The following is a 24,447-nucleotide window of genomic DNA, read 5'->3' on the forward strand; positions in this document are numbered from 1 at the left end:
TTGTGCTGAACAATGGTATGATAATTGCATGAAAACGGTATGCGCTATGTTATATTTAATTTATCTCTTTTATGTTCCATTATTGGTCTCACGACTGAAGGAAAATATACGCTCCAGATAAGTAGTGTTCATTCCTATTCACACTGGGTATACACTGTATACAATTACCTAGACACTAGAAGGCGCCCTTTTCTCTACTTTCACTTAAATTTCACTATATGTGTGTTTTCCAAGCACATATTAAACTGCTTAAGGTTGCTGCCACTTGATTTTAGAGGAGTGTCAATTAAATGAAAATTATTAATTTTAATAAAAGTTTCAATCATTAAATAATATTTTTTGATCACGTGCTTTGGTAGTGCAGTTTTTAGTGTCACCTGGGTGCCCCCACATCTATTGTTTTTCATATATATATATATATATATATATATATGTCTCCAGGAAACTGAATCTGGGCATTTGGTCACCAATGCTGGAGAGCTGAAGATTGAGAGAACATTGGTCTAATGAATGTTGAGTTCTCCTGTGACATGCAGGTGGTAGAGACGGAAACAATTTAAATACATGGATCCATACTGCAATCGTCAATGGTTCAGGTTGGTGGTGGTGGGGTAACGGTGTGGGTAAGTGGGCTGTGCTTTATCCTAAGATCGATATATTGATCTGAATTATACAGTATTATAAGAATTGCTTTAGTTCTTCATATTTAATTAAATTTTCGTGGCGGGATGTACTAAACGGAAAATGCTGTAAAATCCCTGTTTACCGCATTTACCAAAGTACTAACTGCTGGCCGCCGGGGCACATCCGCGGAGGGGAACACACTACCCCATAGAAGCATATGGGCCTCTCTTTCTGCAGCGCTGGCGTGAGGGATACGATTGGGCCCATCCCAGTATGCCCTGTGGCTGCCTCGACACTCTGCGTATATGCATAATGACTCCCAGGTCATAAACCCGGAAGTCCAGGGCCCGCCGGAGATCGCAATGGACTGCTCTTATCCGAAGAGCTGTCCTTCGCAGTACTAAGGACATCTGTAAGTGCATATGCGATTAGCATCGCTGCGATGGGCGGCGATGGCCGGAAATACCCACTAGTATTTCCCGCCCTCTATATTTTTCATGTGCGTATCTGTCTGTGTGTCCTATTATGTGTGGAAGTATGTGAGACATTGCCCCCATTCATTGATAAAATCTCAATATTGCATCAATAAACTATATTTTCAAGTTTCTCTTTCCATTGATGCTACATGGTGATGGTGTTTGGAGAATGGGTGTTGCAGTGATAACAGTCAGCTCTGATACTTGGTGAATATGCATGGATAAGCCTTTGTTTGTGGATGCTGCAAATACTTAATATGACATTACAGCATCCCTATTACATATAGGTTGAATAAACTGTAGCTGCCAATAAAATGTTTCATAAACTGCTAAATATGCCCCTATTATTATTACAAACAAAATGCAAACTTGTTCAATTGCAAAATAATAAAATAAAACAATCCATATGAAATATGGCATAAAGAGATATAGCCTATTTTTCTTCATAGAGACATGGATACAGTATTTACAGGCAGTATTAGCACATCCAACTAAACAAGAAAAAGAGTGGAAGGTTAAAAATAAGCATAGAATAAGATCAAGAAAAGGAAATACAAAAGCACACACAATCAGTATTATAGGTACTTATGAGTGATGAGCAATATGAGAGGTAAGTGAATTTTATGAGCACAAAACATAAAGGCACACATTGTGTAATACATCACATTGACTGTTATAGCTACAGTATGTCACCCATCCTCTGTTTTGGAGGTACATAGCTGCTACTTGGTACATAAAGTCTAGAGACAAACTACATTTTTAAAACTGTTCCACACAATAGTTACCTTATTCTGAATTTGGCCCCAAATTTCCAAATGTTTTACTAGTGGAAACTAGTGATGAGCGGGTTCGGTTCCTCGGAATCCGAACCCCCCCGAACTTCAGCCTTTTTACACGGATCCGAGGCAGACTCGGATCTTCCCGCCTTGCTCGGCTAACCCGAGCGCACCCGAACGTCATCATCCCGCTGTCGGATTCTCGCGAGGCTCGGATTCTATCGCGAGACTCGGATTCTATATAAGGAGCCGCGCGTCGCCGCCATTTTCACACGTGCATTGAGATTCATAGGGAGAGGACGTGGCTGGCGTCCTCTCCATTTAGATTAGAAGAGAGAGAGTGAGAGTGAGACACTTGATTTACTGGAGCTTAGGAGTACTCAGAGAGTGCAGAGTTTACTAGTGACTGACCAGTGACCACCAGTGCAGTTTTATTATATTATTATTTAATATAATCCATTCTCTGCCTGAAAAAAAACGATACACAGTGACACTGTAACAGTATACCATATCTGTGCTCAGCCTCAGTGTGCTGCATCATCTATGTATATCTGACTGTGCTGAGTGCTCAGTGCTCACACAGCTTAATTGTGGGGGAGACTGGGGAGCAGTAGCAGGAGTACATATTATTTAACAGTGCACACTTTTGCTGCCAGAGTGCCACTGCCAGTGTGACTGACCAGTGACCACTGTCTGACCACCAGTATATTGTGATTGTCTGCCTGAAAAAGTTAAACACTCGTCGTGTGGTGTTTTTATTCTATAAACGCATTCTGCTGACAGTGTCCAGCAGGTCCGTCATTAATTACATAATATATACCTGTCCGGCTGCAGTAGTGATATATATATATATTTTTTATATCATTATCATCCAGTCTATATTAGCAGCAGATGCAGTACGGTAGTCCACGGCTGTAGCTACCTCTGTGTCGGCAGTCGCTCGTCCATCCATAATTGTATACCACCTACCTGTGGTGTTTTTTTTTTTTCTATCTTCTTGATACTAGTAGCTTACTTTAGGAGTCTGCAGTGCTGACAGTGTCCAGCAGGTCCGTCATTATAATATATACCTGTCCGGCTGCAGTAGTGATATATATATATTTTTTATATCATTATCATCCAGTCTATATTAGCAGCAGACGCAGTACGGTAGTCCACGGCTGTAGCTACCTCTGTGTCGGCAGTCGCTCGTCCATCCATAATTGTATACCACCTACCTGTTGTGTTTTTTTTTTCTATCTTCTTGATACTAGTAGCTTACTTTAGGAGTCTGCAGTGCTGACAGTGTCCAGCAGGTCCGTCATTATATAATATATACCTGTCCGGCTGCAGTAGTGATATATATATGTTTTTTATATCATTATCATCCAGTCTATATTAGCAGCAGACGCAGTACGGTAGTCCACGGCTGTAGCTACCTCTGTGTCGGCAGTCACTCGTCCATCCATAATTGTATACCACCTACCTGTGGTGTTTTTTTTTCTATCTTCTTGATACTAGTAGCTTACTTTAGGAGTCTGCAGTGCTGACAGTGTCCAGCAGGTCCGTCATTATATAATATATACCTGTCCGGTTGCAGTAGTGATATATATATTAATTTCATCTCATTATCATCCAGTCTATATTAGCAGCAGACGCAGTACGGTAGTCCACGGCTGTAGCTACCTCTGTGTCGGCAGTCGCTCATCCATCCATAATTGTATACCACCTACCTGTGGTGTTTTTTTTTTCTATCTTCTTGATACTACTAGTAGCTTACTTTAGGAGTCTGCAGTGCTGCTGACAGTGTCCAGCAGGTCCGTCATTATATAATATATACCTGTCCGGCTGCAGTAGTGATATATATATATATTTTTTATATCATTATCATCCAGTCTATATTAGCAGCAGACGCAGTATGGTAGTCCACGGCTGTAGCTACCTCTGTGTCGGCAGTCGCTCGTCCATCCATAATTGTATACCACCTACCTGTGGTGTTTTTTTTTCTTTTCTATCTTCTTGATACTAGTAGCTTACTTTAGGAGTCTGCAGTGCTGCTGACAGTGTCCAGCAGGTCCGTCATTATATAATATATACCTGTCCGGCTGCAGTAGTGATATATATATATTTTTTATATCATTATCATCCAGTCTATATTAGCAGCAGACGCAGTACGGTAGTCCACGGCTGTAGCTACCTCTGTGTCGGCAGTCGCTCGTCCATCCATAATTGTATAGCACCTACCTGTGGTGTTTTTTTTTTCTTCTATCTTCTTGATACTACTAGTAGCTTACTTTAGGAGTCTGCAGTGCTGCTGACAGTGTCCATCAGGTCCGTCATTATATAATATATACCTGTCCGGCTGCTGTAGTGATATATATATATTTTTTATATCATTATCATCCAGTCTATATTAGCAGCAGACGCAGTACGGTAGTCCACGGCTGTAGCTACCTCTGTGTCGGCAGTCGCTCGTCCATCCATAATTGTATACCACCTACCTGTGGTGTTTTTTTTTTTTCTATCTTCTTGATACTAGTAGCTTACTTTAGGAGTCTGCAGTGCTGACAGTGTCCAGCAGGTCCGTCATTATATAATATATACCTGTCAGGCTGCAGTAGTGATATATATATATTTTTTATATCATTATCATCCAGTCTATATTAGCAGCAGACGCAGTACGGTAGTCCACGGCTGTAGCTACCTCTGTGTCGGCAGTCGCTCGTCCATCCATAATTGTATACCACCTACCTGTGGTGTTTTTTTTTTCTATCTTCTTGATACTAGTAGCTTACTTTAGGAGTCTGCAGTGCTGACAGTGTCCAGCAGGTCCGTCATTATATAATATATACCTGTCCGGCTGCAGTAGTGATATATATATATTTTTTATATCATTATCATCCAGTCTATATTAGCAGCAGACGCAGTACGGTAGTCCACGGCTGTAGCTACCTCTGTGTCGGCAGTCGCTCGTTCATCCATAAGTATACTAGTATCCATCCATCTCCATTGTTTACCTGAGGTGCCTTTTAGTTGTGCCTATTAAAATATGGAGAACAAAAATGTTGAGGTTCCAAAAATAGGGAAAGATCAAGATCGACTTCCACCTCGTGCTGAAACTGCTGCCACTAGTCATGGCCGAGACGATGAAATGCCAGCAACGTCGTCTGCCAAGGCCGATGCCCAATGTCATAGTACAGAGCATGTAAAATCCAAAACACCAAATATCAGTAAAAAAAGGACTCAAAAATCTAAAATAAAATTGTCAGAGGAGAAGCGTAAACTTGCCAATATGCCATTTACCACACGGAGTGGCAAGGAACGGCTGAGGCCCTGGCCTATGTTCATGGCTAGTGGTTCAGCTTCACATGAGGATGGAAGCACTCAGCCTCTCGCTAGAAAAATGAAAAGACTCAAGCTGGCAAAAGCACAGCAAAGAACTGTGCGTTCTTCGAAATCACAAATCCACAAGGAGAGTCCAATTGTGTCGTTTGCGATGCCTGACCTTCCCAACACTGGACGTGAAGAGCATGCGCCTTCCACCATTTGCACGCCCCCTGCAAGTGCTGGAAGGAGCACCCGCAGTCCAGTTCCTGATAGTCAGATTGAAGATGTCAGTGTTGAAGTACACCAGGATGAGGAGGATATGGGTGTTGCTGGCGCTGGGGAGGAAATTGACCAGGAGGATTCTGATGGTGAGGTGGTTTGTTTAAGTCAGGCACCCGGGGAGACACCTGTTGTCCGTGGGAGGAATAGGGCCATTGACATGCCTGGTGAAAATACCAAAAAAATCAGCTCTTCGGTGTGGAAGTATTTCAACAGAAATGCGGACAACAGGTGTCAAGCCGTGTGTTGCCTTTGTCAAGCTGTAATAAGTAGGGGTAAGGACGTTAACCACCTCGGAACATCCTCCCTTATACGTCACCTGCAGCGCATTCATCATAAGTCAGTGACAAGTTCAAAAACTTTGGGCGACAGCGGAAGCAGTCCACTGACCAGTTAATCCCTTCCTCTTGTAACCAAGCTCATGCAAACCACCCCACCAACTCCCTCAGTGTCAATTTCCTCCTTCCCCAGGAATGCCAATAGTCCTGCAGGCCATGTCACTGGCAATTCTGACGAGTCCTCTCCTGCCTGGGATTCCTCCGATGCATCCTTGCGTGTAACGCCTACTGCTGCTGGCGCTGCTGGCGCTGCTGTTGTTGCTGCTGGGAGCCGATGGTCATCCCAGAGGGGAAGTCGTACTCGTAAGACCACTTTTACTACTTCCACCAAGCAATTGACTGTCCAACAGTCCTTTGCGAGGAAGATGAAATATCACAGCAGTCATCCTGCTGCAAAGCGGATAACTGAGGCCTTGGCATCCTGGGCGGTGAGAAACGTGGTTCCGGTATCCATCATTACTGCAGAGCCAACTAGAGACTTGTTGGAGGTACTGTGTCCCCGGTACCAAATACCATCTAGGTTCCATTTCTCTAGGCAGGCGATACCGAAAATGTACACAGACCTCAGAAAAAGACTCACCAGTGTCCTAAAAAATGCAGTTGTACCCAATGTCCACTTAACCACGGACATGTGGACAAGTGGAGCAGGGCAGGCTCAGGACTATATGACTGTGACAGCCCACTGGGTAGATGTATGGACTCCCGCCGCAAGAACAGCAGCGGCGGCACCAGTAGCAGCATCTCGCAAACGCCAACTCTTTCCTAGGCAGGCTACGCTTTGTATCACCGCTTTCCAGAATACGCACACAGCTAAAAACCTCTTACGGCAACTGAGGAAGATCATCGCAGAATGGCTTACCCCAATTGGACTCTCCTGTGGATTTGTGGCATCGGACAATGCCAGCAATATTGTGTGTGCATTAAATCTGGGCAAATTCCAGCACGTCCCATGTTTTGCACATACCTTGAATTTGGTGGTGCAGAATTATTTAAAAAACGAGAGGGGCGTGCAAGAGATGCTGTCGGTGGCCAGAAGAATTGCGGGACACTTTCGGCGTACAGGCACCACGTACAGAAGACTGGAGCACCACCAAAAACGCCTGAACCTGCCCTGCCATCATCTGAAGCAAGAAGTGGTAACGAGGTGGAATTCAACCCTCTATATGCTTCAGAGGTTGGAGGAGCAGCAAAAGGCCATTCAAGCCTATACAACTGAGCACGATATAGGAGGTGGAATGCACCTGTCTCAAGCGCAGTGGAGAATGATTTCAACGTTGTGCAAGGTTCTGCAACCTTTTGAACTTGCCACACGTGAAGTCAGTTCAGACACTGCCAGCCTGAGTCAGGTCACTCCCCTCATCAGGCTTTTGCAGAAGAAGCTGGAGACATTGAAGGAGGAGCTAACACAGAGCGATTCCGCTAGGCATGTGGAACTTGTGGATGGAGCCCTTAATTCGCTTAACAAGGATTCACGGGTGGTCAATCTGTTGAAATCAGAGCACTACATTTTGGCCACCGTGCTCGATCCTAGATTTAAAACCTACCTTGGATCTCTCTTTCCGGCAGACACAAGTCTGCTGGGGTTCAAAGAACTGCTGGTGACAAAATTGTCAAGTCAAGCGGAACGCGACCTGTTAACATCTCCTCCTTCACATTCTCCCGCAACTGGGGGTGCGAGGAAAAGGCTCAGAATTCCGAGCCCACCCGCTGGCGGTGATGCAGGGCAGTCTGGAGCGACTGCTGATGCTGACATCTGGTCCGGACTGAAGGACCTGACAACGATTACGGACATGTCGTCTACTGTCACTGCATATGATTCTCTCCCCATTGAAAGAATGGTGGAGGATTATATGAGTGACCGCATCCAAGTAGGCACGTCAGACAGTCCGTACTTATACTGGCAGGAAAAAGAGGCAATTTGGAGGCCCTTGCACAAACTGGCTTTATTCTACCTAAGTTGCCCTCCCACAAGTGTGTACTCCGAAAGAGTGTTTAGTGCCGCCGCTCACCTTGTCAGCAATCGGCGTACGAGGTTACATCCAGAAAATGTGGAGAAGATGATGTTCATTAAAATTAATTATAATCAATTCCTCCGTGGAGACATTCACCAGCAGCAATTGCCTCCACAAAGTACACAGGGAGCTGAGATGGTGGATTCCAGTGGGGACGAATTGATAATCTGTGAGGAGGGGGATGTACACGGTGATATATCGGAGGATGATGATGAGGTGGACATCTTGCCTCTATAGAGCCAGTTTGTGCAAGGAGAGATTAATTGCTTCTTTTTTGGTGGGGGTCCAAACCAACCCGTCATTTCAGTCACAGTCGTGTGGCAGACCCTGTCACTGAAATGATGGGTTGGTTAAAGTGTGCATGTCCTGTTTATACAACATAAGGGTGGGTGGGAGGGCCCAAGGACAATTCCATCTTGCACCTCTTTTTTCTTTCATTTTTCATTGCGTCATGTGCTGTTTGGGGGGTGTTTTTTGGAAGGGCCATCCTGCCTGACACTGCAGTGCCACTCCTAGATGGGCCAGGTGTCTGTGTCGGCCACTAGGGTCGCTTAGCTTAGTCACACAGCTACCTCATTGCGCCTCTTTTTTTTCTTCTTTGCGTCATGTGCTGTTTGGGGACTAGTTTTTTGAAGGGCCATCCTGCGTGACACTGCAGTGCCACTCCTAGATGGGCCAGGTGTTTGTGTCGGCCACTTGGGTCGCTTATCTTAGTCACACAGCTACCTCATTGCGCCTCTTTTTTTTCTTCTTTGCGTCATGTGCTGTTTGGGGAGTGTTTTTTGGAAGGGCCATCCTGCGTGACACTGCAGTGCCACTCCTAGATGGGCCAGGTGTTTGTGTCGGCCACTTGGGTCGCTTATCTTACTCACACAGCTACCTAATTGCGCCTCTTTTTTTCTTTGCGTCATGTGCTGTTTGGGGAGTGTTTTTTGGAAGGGCCATCCTGCGTGACACTGCAGTGCCACTCCTAGATGGGCCAGGTGTTTGTGTCGGCCACTTGGGTCGCTTATCTTAGTCACACAGCTACCTCATTGCGTCTCTTTTTTTTCTTCTTTGCGTCATGTGCTGTTTGGGGAGTGTTTTTTGGAAGGGCCATCCTGCGTGACACTGCAGTGCCACTCCTAGATGGGCCAGGTGTTTGTGTCGGCCACTTGGGTCGCTTATCTTACTCACACAGCTACCTCATTGCGCCTCTTTTTTTTCTTCTTTGCGTCATGTGCTGTTTGGGGAGTGTTTTTTGGAAGGGCCATCCTGCGTGACACTGCAGTGCCACTCCTAGGTCGGCCAGGTGTTTGTGTCGGCCACTTGGGTCGCTTATCTTACTCACACAGCTACCTAATTGCGCCTCTTTTTTTCTTTGCGTCATGTGCTGTTTGGGCAGTGTTTTTTGGAAGGGCCATCCTGCGTGACACTGCAGTGCCACTCCTAGATGGGCCAGGTGTTTGTGTCGGCCACTTGGGTCGCTTATCTTACTCACACAGCTACCTCATTGCGCCTCTTTTTTTCTTTGCGTCATGTGCTGTTTGGGGAGTGTTTTTTGGAAGGGCCATCCTGCGTGACACTGCAGTGCCACTCCTAGATGGGCCAGGTGTTTGTGTCGGCCACTTGGGTCGCTGAGCTTAGTCATCCAGCGACCTCGGTGCAAATTTTAGGACTAAAAATAATATTGTGAGGTGTGAGGTGTTCAGAATAGACTGAAAATGAGTGGAAATAATGGTTATTGAGGTTAATAATACTTTGGGATCAAAATGACCCCCAAATTCTATGATTTAAGCTGTTTTTTAGGGTTTTTTGAAAGAAAAAAAAACCGAATCCAAAACACACCCGAATCCGACAAAAAAAATTCGGTGAGGTTTTGCCAAAACGCGTTCGAACCCAAAACACGGCCACGGAACCGAACACAAAACCAAAACACAAAACCCGAAAAATTTCCAGTGCTCATCACTAGTGGAAACTGGCCATACGTGTTCCCAGTCCTAACCCAACCACATCACACAATATAATGTACTATCCTTGCAGCTTTATCCAAAGAGTATATGGGATGCGGATTCCAAAGGTTGAAATCCAGATGGTCAGAATGCTGATAGTGGCATCACAATGGTCAGAATCCCAACGGATCCCGATGTCAAGTACCTAGGGTTAGGGAAAGGATTTAGGGTTAGGCAGTAAGAGGAGGGTTAGGATTAGGATGTGTGTGGGTGGGGTGGGGGGTGGGGGGGAGACAGGGAGTAAATGTGAATTTCTAATTACAGTGTGGAAATATCATTGGGTGTGAATTGTGCAGCAACAAATAGCAGAACTTGAAGATTGTAAGGCTGGACCTTCACATATCACATAGGAGGGACAGGGCAAGCAAAAGAGTAGGAGGTGTATGTCTTTATTTTAAACCATCTCTTAAGTCATACTTAAAGTAGGTTATTTATGAGGGGACTGGCGATAATGTGGAGTCACTATGGGTTGTAATCTCAAGTGGGGGTATTGATGCAAAAAAACTAGTCATAGTCACGTGCTACAAACAGACGGATATTAGCATACATGAGGAAGAACAACTCTTGCAGCAAATTGAAAGGTCTGCGGGATTGGGGGACATCCTAGTGATTGGAGATTTTAACTATCCTGATATTAATTGGAGTAACAATTCATGTGTTAAAGCTAGGGGCAACAGGTTCTTAAATATGTTAACGGATCACTACTTGTATCAATTAGTAGAGGACCCAACTGGGCGTAAAACTACTCTAGATCTAGTAATTACTAATAATGTGGACATCATATCGAATACTGAAGTTGGGGAGACTTTGTGTAACAGTGATCACTATATGATCACATTCAACCTCAGTTTCAGGAAACATATCTATAAGGGTTCACCAAAACATTTAACTTTAGGAAGGCTAACTTCAGTATGCTGAGATGTGCATTAAATGACATTAAATAGGAAGTTTTGTTTCATGGTAAGTATACTTCGGAAATGTTGGATGCTTTAAAAGGGTTGCTAGGTAGCAATATTCACAAATTTATTCCCATGGGCAGTAAGCGCAGGAGTACCAAACTCAAACTGATGTGGCTTAACAAGAAGGTCAAGGACGAAATCGATAAAAAGCATGCTTTCAAAGCATTTAAATCTAATGGAAAGCAGGATTCATTACAATACTACAAGGAATGCAATAAAAGACGCAAAAATGCAATAAGAGCAGCTAAAATTGAAAACGAAAAGCAAATTGCTATACAGAGTAAAACCAATCCTATTTTTTTTTATAATACATAAACAGTAAAAAGTTAAAAAAGGAGAACACAGGTCCAATAAAAGATGAATTTGGAGTATTGTTTAATGATGACGAATCAAAAGCAGAAATACTGAACAAATTTTTTCAGTGGTGTTCACCAGAGAAGAACTGACAGTGGAAGTAGTGCATAGTGACAGTAAGGAAGGATTCATGGTTAGATATTTGTTTAAGTGAAGAAGTAGTCTGGGAGAGATTACGCAAAATAAAGATTAACAAATCACATGGCCCAGACGGACTTCATCCGAGGGTTCTTATGGAGCTTAGGTCACAACTAGCAAGACCTCTATACTTGATTTTCAATAGTTCAATTAGATCTGGCATGGTACCGAAGGTTTGGCGTATAGCAGAGGTAGTGCCATTATTTAAAAAGGGATCCAAAAATCTTGCGGGTAACTACAGACCAGTTAGTTTGACATCTATAGTGGGGAAAATATTGAAAGGAATTTTAAGGGATAGCATACAGGAGTATCTGCAGACCACTAAGATTATTAGCAAGAACCAGCATGGGTTTGTGAGGGACAGATCATGTCAAATTAACTTAGTTAACTTCTACGAGGAAGTGAGCGACAATCTTGACCAAGGAAAAGCAGTGGATGTGGTCTACTTAGATTTTGCAAAAGCCTTTGATACAGTGCCTCACAGGAGACTAATCAGCAGATTAAAAGAGCTTGGCCTAGGAAAAACTCTTTGTACATGGATAAGTAACTGGCTGGACAACAGGGTACAGCGAGTAGTGGTCAACAGGAAGTCCTCAAGCTGGACACCAGTAGTCAGCAGAATACCACAGAGGTCCGTACTCGGGCCACTACTGTTCAACAAATTTTCAATGACCTAGAAATAGGCCTGGAAAGCACAGTGTCAATCTTTGCAGATGATACTAAACTGTGTAGGGTAATTAATTCAGAAATAGATGTGGAGTCTCTGCAGAATGACTTATCAAAACTTGAAATCTGGCGTCTAAATGGAGAATGAGGTTCAATATAGAAAAATGCAAGGTTATGCATTTCGGGACTAAAAACAAACTTGCATCCTACATATTAAACGGGGAAAGTCTAGGGGTAACAGTTTTGGAAAAAGATTTGGGGGTACTCATTGATAATAGGCTTAATAACTGTATACAATGTCAAAGCGCAGTAAAGAAGGCAAGTAAGGTGCTAGCGTGCATAAAACGAGGAATTGAGACAAGGGACGAGGATGTAATCCTCCCACTGTACAAATCATTGGTACGTCCGCACCTGCAATATTGTGTTCAGTTTTGGGTACCACTGTATAAAAAAGATATCGGTGAACTCAAAAGGGTTCAAAGGCGAGCTACTAAATTGATTAAAGGGCTAGAGGGGCTGGATTATGATGAAAGGCTTTACTAGGTTGAATATGTATACACTGGAAAAGAGGTGTCTAAGAGGAGACATTATTAATATCTTCAAATATGTAAAGGGACATTACAAAGAGTTATCAGAGGAATTATTTATTAAAAGAACTGTTTAGGACATGTGGGCACTCGTTGAGGCTGGAGGAGAGAAAATTCCGTACGCAACAGAGGAAAGGGTTCTTCACTGTTAGGGCAATAAGGATTTGGAATTCCTTGCCAGGGAAGGTGGTAATGGTGGACTCTGCAAATGCATTTAAAAGGGGATTGGATGAATTTCTGATTGAAAAGGATATCCAAGGTTACAACATTTAAAATATTGACGTTGTTAATCCGGGTGTAACATGATTTGTAGTTGTTAACTAGTCATAAAACATTACTTCAGCAGGTACAGTAAAATCAACTCAACTTAATACAAAATACAGGTTAAACGCGATGGTCATTTTGCCTCTTTTCAACCGCAATTACTATGTTATTTCTGTAAATTGACTTGTTTAATTGCAAAACTTGATTATTAGTGCCCAATTTTGCATAACTGTGATAGAGTAACATTTCTAGTCCCTGATTTTTGTTTTATGTGTCCTAGGAAATAACTTTTTTCATAGGAAGCAGTTAAAATACAGCTAGTCAGGATCCCGGCGGTCACGTTGCCGATACCGCGATCCCAACTAGAGCTGAAACCCCGCTGCCAGAATACCAGCGCCACAGCCTATTTCCCTCTGTGGATGTCCACGACACCCATAGAGGGAAAATATAACCTGTGGAAAGCGCAGCGAGCCACCGTGCCCACAGCGTGGCGAGTGCAGCGAGCCCACAAGGCGCTTTCGAGCGCTCACCCCGCTGCCAGCATACTGGTGGCCGGGATCCGCTGTCAGTATACTGACGGCCGGCAGCCCGGCCGCCGGTAATACATACCGGCCCCGTTTTCATTACGTAGGCGAAGTCTCAGTTTCAGCCCACTGCAAATTATTATTTTTTTACATTTATGTGCTCTGACTGAAAATCAACTATAGTTCATAAAGATACATTTTAACAAAAAAAATTTATTATTTATTTTCTTGTTTCATCAAATACTGTATTTTACTTTCCATACTATTTGTAATTTGATGGCATTTATTTTGTTAAGAATAGGTAATAGGAGACGTAGAAAGATGGTTCATTTATTTCAATCCCTCTTCACTACTTCATACACTAATGTGAACATAGAAAAGGCTATTAAATGTCAGGTCCCTTGTTAATTATTAAACAGGATGATCTGATCAGAATTGACCAGACTACCTAGCATTGTACCTTATGTCTGGTTATTATCTACCACTTCATCAATGCTGCATATAACAATTACAATTGTTCTTTTTTTTTTCTTTACGCATTTTAGTTTGTTGAAAACTGTAAATTAAGGTTTTGTAATGTAGGGAATGTTATTTACCTTTAATCCCTATCAGTGTAGTGACGAGCTTTTTGCCCCTGCAGTACTTATATTGATGTGTATATGCAAATGACAAATTAAATAAGTAAGTAAAAAGGTATATAGTGGAAAGTGGGTAGATCAGGTGAGCTCAGTAGGTGTGTTAACAAAAAAGTGAAAGTAAACAAATGTATTTTATATATAAAAACAAAAATTTAAAGAAACCTATATTTAATGCTAATTTGACTGTGCTAATTATTTTATTATTTGTCTCATCCACTGATTTATTCAAGTCAGATTCTACTATTATGATTTTTTCGTAAACAAAATAACCATGGGGAGTCCTACAAATTTCATACACATATTACAAACTTAATTTTATATATTTAATCAATTCTTGATAGGGATTACTTGCAGAAGAGAATATTAATTTTACATAGAATATGATTTTATAGCAAACTGAAATAGTAAATATACCATTACAATAATTATTTAGAAAGTAAAACAAATTTTGGAGCTCCATTATCACTAAGTGCTACGTGAATACTCTCTTGTCTGACAGCTATTTTATTAAGTTATTAAGTTTATGTTAATATGCCCACTTTGTAGCCAATCCTGTAGCATGGATATTTCTGGGCCTGTGCTGGCCCCACCCCCATTATGTGACATTATGACCAGGTAGAAGAGCAGTACCCGATTTATCCTAAGGACGCTCCTGACGGCACTATAGGCCACAGTGTGCAATTACAGGAACACTGCAAGCTAAATGCAGGTGCTATGAGTGAGCAACAGTGACACCCCCTAGGCCTGTGACCTGGACGCAGTACCACACGCACACTCCTTGTTGTGTAGCTTTTTTGATGAGCGTATGTCATTGATATGTGGTAGTGACACAATATTTAACTAATTACCAGTGCTCCAAGTGAACATTTGCTGGAATCATTTCTCCACCATCCAGCGAGCAAATCACTGGATTATGGTGGTCATTCCGAGTTGATCGCTCGCTAGCAGTTTTTAGCAGCCGTGTAAACACATCGTTGCCGCCCACCGGGGAATGTATTTTCACTTTGCAGGAGTGCGAACGCCTGTGCAGCAGAGCGCCTGCAAAAACATTTTGTGCAAAACAAGACCAGCCCTGGACTTACACTCCCTGTACGTTGATTCTAACGTTGGAGGGTTGGCTTTTGACATCACACACCTGCCCAGCGTTCACCCAGCCACGCCTGCGTTTTCCCTGGCACACCTGCGTTTTTCTAAGCACTCCCTGAAAACTGTCAGTTGACACCCAGGAACGCCCCTTTCCTGTCAATCTGCTTGCGGCCGCCAGTGCGAATGAAAACATCGCTAGAACCTGTGCAAAACCACAAAAGCCTTTGTACCCGTATGTTGCGCGTACGCATTGCGGTGCATACGCATGCGCAGAAATGTTGATTTTTAGCCTGATTGCTGCACTGCGAACAACGGCAGCTAGCGATCAACTCGGAATGACCCCTATATACCTAAAGACAGGTGTCCAAGATTATTATTTTTTATCACAATTAAAAACGGGGAAAAAAAATCTTTAACTGATGATTACTTCAGTTACCAAATTTGAAAACAAATGGGTAAATACGGCTTTCACAGATAAATGCACTGACAGTTAAGAAGGAAATAAAGGACAGGTGAAAGTTACAAACACAACAATTTGTTTCATTTTACACAGAATAAAAATATTGGGAATAATTTTCCAACCATACTTTGTTATATCAGTAAAAGATGTTAAACATTTATTTGAGTGTTAGTTATTTGTATGTATATATTACATTTAATTGCTGCCTGTCTTGATAGTGTATAGAAAATGTTGACATTTTCAACCAAATCATATGGGCTCAACTATGAATAATGGCATAAAAATAATATGCTGGAAGTCATTCATGCCAACGTTCCATGTGCCACTCCAAATGTTTACCTACTTGGTTTTCATTTAAAAAAAAAAATATATATATATATATATATATATATATTTTATTTTCAAACAGGTTTATGCCTTAAATTGTAATAGCTTTTTGTGAGCACTGGACACAAGAGGGTGACTCAGATGCAACGACAGGTGCAGAACGGCATCAGACTGTCAGTGATTGACAGTCTGCTGCCATTTGGGGGAGCAGAGGGGGTGGCGACGGCTACTGTTTCGCCAAATGGAGGCACAAAGCCACAATTGCAGGAAAGGGAAGATGCCAGATGAAGATTTCTGTAAGCTTTGGCGGGGGGGGGGGGGACTTTAAGTTGCTGTGGCAGCAGGGAGATGAGATTAGTGGTAGTGCGTTACAGCCAGTGGCTCACCATAAACTCTGGCGTCGGCAGCTGCGGCAGCGGGAGGGGGTGATCGGGCAATATTGCCCGTGGCTCACTGTACCACCTGTCAGGGGGAGGAGGTGGTCACTGGTCACAGTTGTCAGGCTGCACTGTAAGCGGCGCACCTGCTGTTGGGGAGGGTGGATGCTCAGTGTAGCCTCCGTGGAAAGAGGGTAGGGAGTGTCTGGGCGGTAAGCTGTGGCGCAGAGGGGGGTGGAATCAGCCATTGCTGCACTGTGACACTACCGTGGACACCCATTGCGTTGCAGAACTATGGGTGTTGCCAGCGATACTGTTCCCACAGTGCATATGCGCTGTGTGCCAGGCACAGCTGGCACACACCTAATTACGGCCTTTGTTACACATGCTCGTAAAAAAATTAATACAAGCTCAAATAAAGTTTGCACATCTATATCCAGAAAGACTGCAACTTTTCAAGGCAATTTCATGTGCGGCTCGGCAGCCTCATTGCCTTCTTCATTTTTTATATCTCATTGTTTCTGTTATGATAAGATTAATGTTGCTGTTGTTATTTGTAGTTATTTGTTATTTATAACCTCTATTCCCAAGGCCAAACTGATTTAAATAACAAAACCTCTTTTTGGCATACTGTGTCCATGCCACTGTTGACCAGATCACATCTCTTATTCAGCCTGTCATTGAAATGGTTACAATGGCCATTAAAGGTCTCAAGTCTTGTAAGTCTCCTGGTCCTAATAGCCTTTCTCAGAAATTTGACAAATTCCTTAAGTGTTCTATATTTGAACCTCTGAGATGTTTATCAATTCTATTTTACTGGTGATCCTTTCCCTGATTATTTAAATGATGCAATTATTAAAGTATTATCTAAATCAGACAGTGATCCCACATTACGGCTTCTTATTATCCAATGTAGTTTTTAAATGGGGATTTGAAATTATTCACCAAAATAATAGCTGACCGATTTAAACTAATGGTTCTTTTCTTTGGTACACTAGGACCATACTGGCATTGTTTGGATCCGGAGTTCAGTACCAAACATATGCAAGGTATTGGCAGTTTTGCAACACTTGGGAGGCATTCAATAGGATTACCTCAATATTCCTTTATCTCTCAAAGCTGAAAAAGCATTTGACTTATTTATGTATTATTTACCAGTTATTTATATAACGCACACATATTCCACAGCGCATATTTCGACTTGGTAGTTTGGGATCATCTTTATGAGACTTTAAGAAGATTTGTCTTCCCAACCCAAATTATTATTAATCTCAAATAGTAGCAAATTACTTTCTCCTGCCCATTTTACTATTCAAAAAAAGGTACCTGCCAGGGTTGCCTCCTATCCCCATTGTTATTTGCCCTTGTTCTGGAACCCACAGCTGTCTCCCTGCAAAATAACGCTCATTATAATGACATTCATATAGATATTGTGGAATTAAAAAATGTGTTATATGCAGATGACATGCTTTTGTTTATTTCTTACCCAGCTACATCAATACTAACTATATTGCAAGACATTGCTCGCTTCAGCACATCTGCTGGATTTATGCTGCTAATTTCTACCACTTTATTGATAAAATCCTACAAACAATACAGTATTGGATGTCTCTACCTTTAGCTTTATTGGGAAGGATAGCCAACATTAAAAGTGATCTATTCCCTCAACCAGCCTATCCTTTCCAAGTGCATCCCTTCTATCTACCTATATCAGATATGCAAATTGTACAATGGCTTTTCAGTAGTTTATATGGAGTAGCAAGAAACCAAGGAAAGCTATAAACAGGTTAACTCAGCCTGACATTAAAGGCATTCTCGGTCTTCCAGGCAGAATGACATTCCCCAAGTTGCAGCTTTTCGGTATATTTCTGACTGGTGTTTGGGTCATGCTCACTTTACTAACACGCTTCTGTAGAAAGTCTTGTTCTTCCCTTACTCTCCTGCTGCTCTCTTGCATACACCTTGCTCCAATCTCTCTAAAGAGATCACCAATAACCTTTTATTTAGAAGTACTTACACAGCCTGGCCTTTAATACACAAGAGCTTGGATTCTGACCCTTACTTCACCAAATATTTACCATGTTCCTATCTACTCTCTTTCCCCCATTTACCTCTTATACTTCTACTCTGACTATATTTAAAAAAAATGTATTTAGACCGCGGTTCTGGTTCAGCCTCTGATTATCTATAATTGTTAATATATTGTTGTTGCTGTTTCTCTCTGTTCCTTAGCTTATAATAATCAGTTCTCATATCTGTATCATCAGGTGATGGCTGATTCTATGCAAAACTGTAGACCTACTTTGTATTGCTGTTTCTCTTTCTCTGGCCTTTGTGTTTCTATACTGACCCCCAGCTTGTTAACACTAGGATATTAAAGGCTGGTTGGATGTATCACATGCTATTTTTTTATATGGTTCTAAACCAGCATGGATTGGATGAGGTTTTCAAACACAAACCACAGAATCTGCAGTATGGGAAACATTGTATCATATACAGTATGTGCAGTTTCGAAGGCAGTTTACAAAATAATGCATAACTGTATGCACTTTTTTAAGAGATGGCTGGCTTGCAAACTGAACATCAAGCAAAAACATTTGCTTTTGATCTACTACTGTACTTTGCTATAATTATTGTAGAAGATGTATATTTGTGCGTCCCATATAACTGATGCAAGTTTACTTGTAGATAATGACAGCTATGACATCTGTGATCTGTATGCATCTGCATATTAAAGTTGTACCCATCTGCGACGAGTCACACAACAGGAGGACTAGATTAAATTAATTCTTAGAACCAGTACCTCAATTTCACCTATAACAGCCTTCTTTCCCAGTCCTGATATCTGCATCAGCAGATGATGGTTGATTCTATGCAAAACCCTCGACCTACAGAGATCACTCAGGAAGCAAACCTCATAGTCAAAACAAGCAGAGGTAAAAACACAAGAGCTGATTAACACAATCAGATCCTGCATCAAGGAAACACAAATGGTCATGACCACTACAGTGTACAATAACGAGTGTATCTTTCCTAGCGAACTGGCCAGAACCAAGTGATATGTGGTAGCTCTTTATTCACAAACCATCACATTTTAACAATATCATAAGATATCTGTATTAATTAATTTTGTGGTCACATTTTAGTGACCCAATATAAATGAAGTACCTTTATGTAAATGTCTTACTTGTAATTGGCAGATGTACTAAGCCGTGGAGAGAGATAAACTACCAACCAATCAGCTCCTGTCATTTTTAAACAAAGCCTGTAACATAAGCAAAAAAAGAAACAAGTGGTCCAGATAAGCGCTGTCTCTTGGTAGATTGGTTCTGCTTGCATTTTTCCTCCAGGCAATAATCCTGAAGCCTCTAGCCAATTTTATAAGCCCCTGCTCTTTAAGGTAACGGCCTGGCAGCATCCTAAGTATCAGTGTGTGCTCTAAGGGTCTCATACAATTGTGCTGGAGTTCCATAAAATGAGAACCATGTCCAAATGAGATGTGTACAACGTAAAGAGGAGCAGAGTTGATATTCCACAATTGTTTCATTTCATTATACAGTTGTCCTGGTAAGTATGTGACTAAGAGAATGTCATCATGCATTGTATATAAAAAAGGACACGAAAATCCTTGGGTACTGAATACCCAGTGAATATCATTGTTTTCACAAATGGAGAGGATGCTAAGGAGCTCAAAAAACACAGGACATAAATTCAAATCTTAAAATATCCTATTTTTCTCTCTGATCTTTTCAGATAAGCAGGTAACAATAATGGTAGATTTAGATTTGCGATTTTATGAGCTGGAGTCAATTGAATTATGTTCCTTTTAGCTTTACTACTATCCAATGGTAAGCGTGACTTTTCTATTGAATGTCCTAAGCCTTTCACAATAGTAGTTTTTTGTCTTGTCAAAACTGGAGGTCTTATTCCACTTACAACTAAAGGGGGAGATCCACTTATTGCATGTTGTGATAATGTCATCCAAGAAATTTTTTTTGTGAAATTGTCTCTTAGTGCAGGTTGTCTAAGCTTTGGTAGAGTGGACTGATGTGATGATTCAACAATTACTACATTGAGACTTTTTCTATCCTGCCATTGACAGCAATTAGGTGGAACAGTATCATCTTCTGATTGTAGATTTCGGTGTCGTGCTCCTTGTATTTGGTAATAGGGAGTTTCATTAACCTGGCCATTTAGAGGCATAGTCTTTGCTTTCTCAATATAGGAACCAGATGTATTGTAATTCTGCTGGGTTTGAAATTTGGCAGACTGGTGTGTATCACTTTGAATAGAGATTTTCATTTCTGCAAAGCGCCTGCTTGAAAAGTTATTTTGAAAGACGTTGTCTTCTTTATGTTCTTCTTGCTGATTCAAGTCTTTGTTACTCAGAGGAGTAGCAATTATATCCATTTTCTGTTGTTTGGAAGAATCTGGAGGCTCCAAGTAGACCATCTCCCTACCTGCAAACTTTGAAGCTAAAATCAGAATAAAAAAGTTAAAATTGAGAGATATTGTTTACTATTTTCATATCAAAGTAACTTGATGAAATGCATCTATTTGGTTGTCATATTGGCATGATGTTTAATCAATGACTGATTTTACCTATGGGCTACAGAACTGCAGCTACCCCCAGGTAAAATCCGCCACCCCGCTCAGTGTCAGTGAAGTCAGAAGCATTCCGTGACTGCACTGTCTTCAGTGTGACTGGTTTTGACTTCCTATTGGAAGTCCTACCTGTCAGTGACAGACACACAAGGCAGTCCCCTTGGGAGGTGTTTCCTCCTGGGACTGCCAGACCAGGCTGCGATAAGCAGAGTGCTGACTTACTGCAGGAAGCCACTCCCTGCTTTTCACGCAGCCCTATCCAGCTTCTATGGGCTCCAGTTGATGCAGTCCATAGAAGTTGGGAGTTTGCGCATGCACAGTAGCACTGCAACGTCTGCACATACGCCTGTCCCGTCACCTGCCAGATCCATCGCGCAGGACCCGGTCCTCTCTATTTCTCTATCTCTCTCTACCTATAAATAAATTCATTAAAGTACCTTTAAGAACATTTTCTTGATTATCTAAAATGACAGCAATTTCATCCTCTTGGATAGGTTCACACAAAACAGGAATTTTCTTATTTTTAACTCCTTTGTTTTCATTTTGCAAAATAACTTCCTCAAGTTTGACATTATACTGATTTTCAGTGCACTTTAGTTGGTCGCTGTCATTTGTTTGCTCCTGTACTTCACTCTGTTGAAAAAAAAATGATAAGAAACCTCTTTTTAGACATACAGGGGGATTCAAAAGTCGCAGTACACCCTTTTGTTTCCAAAACTGTGCAGGAAATGGGAAAACTGAGTAGTCATGTAAGGTATGGGTGAGGTGGGCTGTCTTTTAGGGTATGTACCGAACATGGGCGCCATCTTGAAATTGGCCATCTTGAATCTAAGTAAGTTTTTTTTTAATGGAAAGGGGGTCATGTAACATGTCAAACAACATTAGAATTTGTTATGGTTCAAAAGTTACAACACTTTTATTTTTGCAGTTAACTGAAGATGTCTTTGACAAAAGAGGAGAGAATTAAGGTCATATTGATGTCTGGAGAACTAGTTTCTGCTGCAGGGTACACTGGGCTCCACAAGTCTGGACAATGGGGTGTAGAGTAGGATCTTGATCCGAGGCACCAACAGACTCAAAGCTTTGACTGTTCCCAGAATGCACAGCGCCACCTCCTATATCACCCCGCCTCCCAGCACAGGAGCTCAGTTTGTGACATTCACTGCTGCAGCTCCAGCTCTCCCCAGCGGCACTGTACACTCCCGAGCCCTGGTTGCCGGGTACCTACAGCGGAGGCTCCGGTTTTCTTCATGTTAGACACACACAGCTGGGGCTCTCCAGGATCGCGTGGCCGCGCTTCGGGAGGTGGTAAGTGGGTCCCGCTCGCGGGACCCGGTCTTTATCGCGATCCGGCGCGGTCAGTGGGAGGCGGGCGGTGGACACTGTGGCAGTACAGGCGATCCCACTAGATCACCAGGGCATGGGCGCAGGTCGGGTTTTCTCTCTAAACCACTTCTTATATCGCCCACAGTACCCGGTGGTTTTGCCAGCAAGGGGGATAAGGCTTAGACCTGAAGCCCCTCCCCCAGCCCCAGGGCGCCATTTCCCGCAAATGTTCCCGCCCTGGAGCTGCATATTTGTCTTTTCCTCACTCACAGTCAGTGTCTGCGGCGCCATTATCCCTCAGCTCACTGTTCCTGGGACTGTATGGGCAAATCCTCCTATGTAAAGCCGCCTGGTTGTCAGCGCTGTGCCTTTACATGACACTTAAGTATTCTACCTGCCTTTTTACACAGTGATAGTTAAGAAAGAGTGCATTTAGTCAGAGTTTTATAGTACAATTACCCTGTGATATACATCCAGTTCTTACTCTGTACTGTTATATCTACTGTTATATAGCTGTGTAAGCTAGTCCAGTGCAGTATTATTTTCTGTAATAACCTCTGTATTGTACAAACTGTGACCTTCTGTGTGTGCATTTGATAGCTGAGTGTTGTCCATCTTGTGTCTTTCACTCAACTTGCTATCCCTATATTCTATAACCTGAGGGGGCTTAGTGCGTCAGGTGTTATCTAATATAGGATTTTCACAAATATATACTGTATTACGTATTTTTCTCTGTGATTTGGTCACCATATCTCTCCTTTATCTCTGCTAGTGCTGACTACACTGCGCAGGGGTTTGGGATATTGTGCTGCTGATAATTGTACTGTGTTACCTCATACTGCAAGTTATATCATGTCTGCTTCTGAGGGTAACGGTTCTGGGGCAGAACACACTGCTGGTGTTGCTGAAGCCACAGGCACATATGAGGAGAATATAGCAGCTGTGGGCTCTGGTTCTGGGGGCTCCTTGCACCCCAGTGGGACTGTGGCAACGGAGGCACATACTGACCCACCGTGGGCCGCTTTTTCCACGCTTCTGCATACGCTAGTTCATAAACTAACACCCCCTATTGGACCCCCAATGCCGGTACAACCGTATGTGGGCCCTGCAGCTAATCCGCCGTGGGCGGACAATTTATCTGCTCAATTAAAGAAGTTGAACCAGTCCTTGACTACTAAAAAGTCTGACCAAAGCTCGCCTAAGTCCAAGAGGTCCTCTAAGCGAGCGCGCGTCTCCTCACAATCCACTGCTGTCACTGACACCTCGTCTGATGAGGACGGCACTTACACTGACCCCACAGGTTCTGACTCAGATACGGCTGATGGGGAGGGTAGTTCACATGTGGATATTCCTGACCTTTTGGAGGCTATTAAGTTAATTCTGCAGATTACGGATGATCCCGAGCCATCTGTGCTTCCTAAGAAACCAGATAGGTTCAAGCGTCAGAAGGTGGTTAAACAGGTTTTACCTCACTCTGATCACCTAGTGGATATACGTCAGGAACCCTGGGAAAACCCGGGTACGAAGTTTGTGCCTGAAAAGAGGATGCTGGCTCGCTATCCCCTCGCGCCAGAGCTGTCTAAGAATTGGGAAACACCTCCTCCAGTGGACTCACATGTGGCTGATGGTTTCTTCAGCTCTACATGTCACTACCGTCACATCTCTGAAAGAGCCTACGGATAAACGTGTGGAGGGTTGTCTAAAAGCGGTTTACACCCTCACGGGTGCTGCACAAAGGCCTACTATTGCAGCTTCATGGGCTGCTGAGGCTATTGAAGCATGGGCCTTGGAGTTAGAAGCTGAAATCTCCTCTGACCATGCTAGACAATGCTTGTCATATATTGTCACAGCTTCTCGATATATTAAAGAGGCGGCTTCTGATGCCGGTATCCTAGCAGCCAAGGCCTCTACTACGTCAGTCCTGGCTCGCCGGATATTGTGGCTGAGATCCTGGTCTATGGATCTGGACTCTAGAAAAACCCTGGAGGTACTCCCTTTCAAGGGAGATATTCTGTTTGGGGAGGACTTAAATAAGATAGTGGCTGACTTGGCTACTGCCAAAACTGCCTGTTTACCTAATACCGCTCCTTCTGTGTCGAAGGCTAAAGGTACGTCCTTTCGACCCTTTCGTCCTTCAGGTAAAGCAAAAGGTCAGGCGTACCATAAGCAGGCCCGCACTTCCAAACCTGGCAAGCCGAAGCCCAAAAGAGCCTGGGCTGCCCGTCAGCCAACTGCCAAGACGATAAGCCTGCTGCATGACGGGGTGGGCCTCCCCCTGGGGGATCCCAGGGTGGGAGGCCGGCTTCTAGGGTATACCCAGGAATGGTAGAAGAC

At 42.9% G+C, this 24,447-nt stretch overlaps 1 protein-coding gene across 1 annotated transcript in view; it reads right to left on the minus strand.

Annotated features, from left to right (window-relative positions):
* Positions 1 to 19,241: 19,241 nt before the first annotated feature.
* LOC134910929 (uncharacterized) overlaps positions 19,242 to 24,447 on the minus strand; it is a 56,361-nt gene continuing 51,155 nt past the window's right edge. The window contains exons 8-9 of the mRNA XM_063919320.1: positions 21,225 to 21,420; positions 19,242 to 20,657 (exon numbers count right to left, since the gene is read on the minus strand). Coding sequence (XP_063775390.1) covers positions 19,894 to 20,657; positions 21,225 to 21,420 — 960 coding nt within the window. The 3' untranslated portion in view covers positions 19,242 to 19,893. The remainder of the gene's footprint in view (positions 20,658 to 21,224; positions 21,421 to 24,447) is intronic.

Source organism: Pseudophryne corroboree, chromosome 4 (assembly GCF_028390025.1).
Source record: "Pseudophryne corroboree isolate aPseCor3 chromosome 4, aPseCor3.hap2, whole genome shotgun sequence".
In the NCBI taxonomy this organism is placed as follows: domain Eukaryota; kingdom Metazoa; phylum Chordata; class Amphibia; order Anura; family Myobatrachidae; genus Pseudophryne; species Pseudophryne corroboree.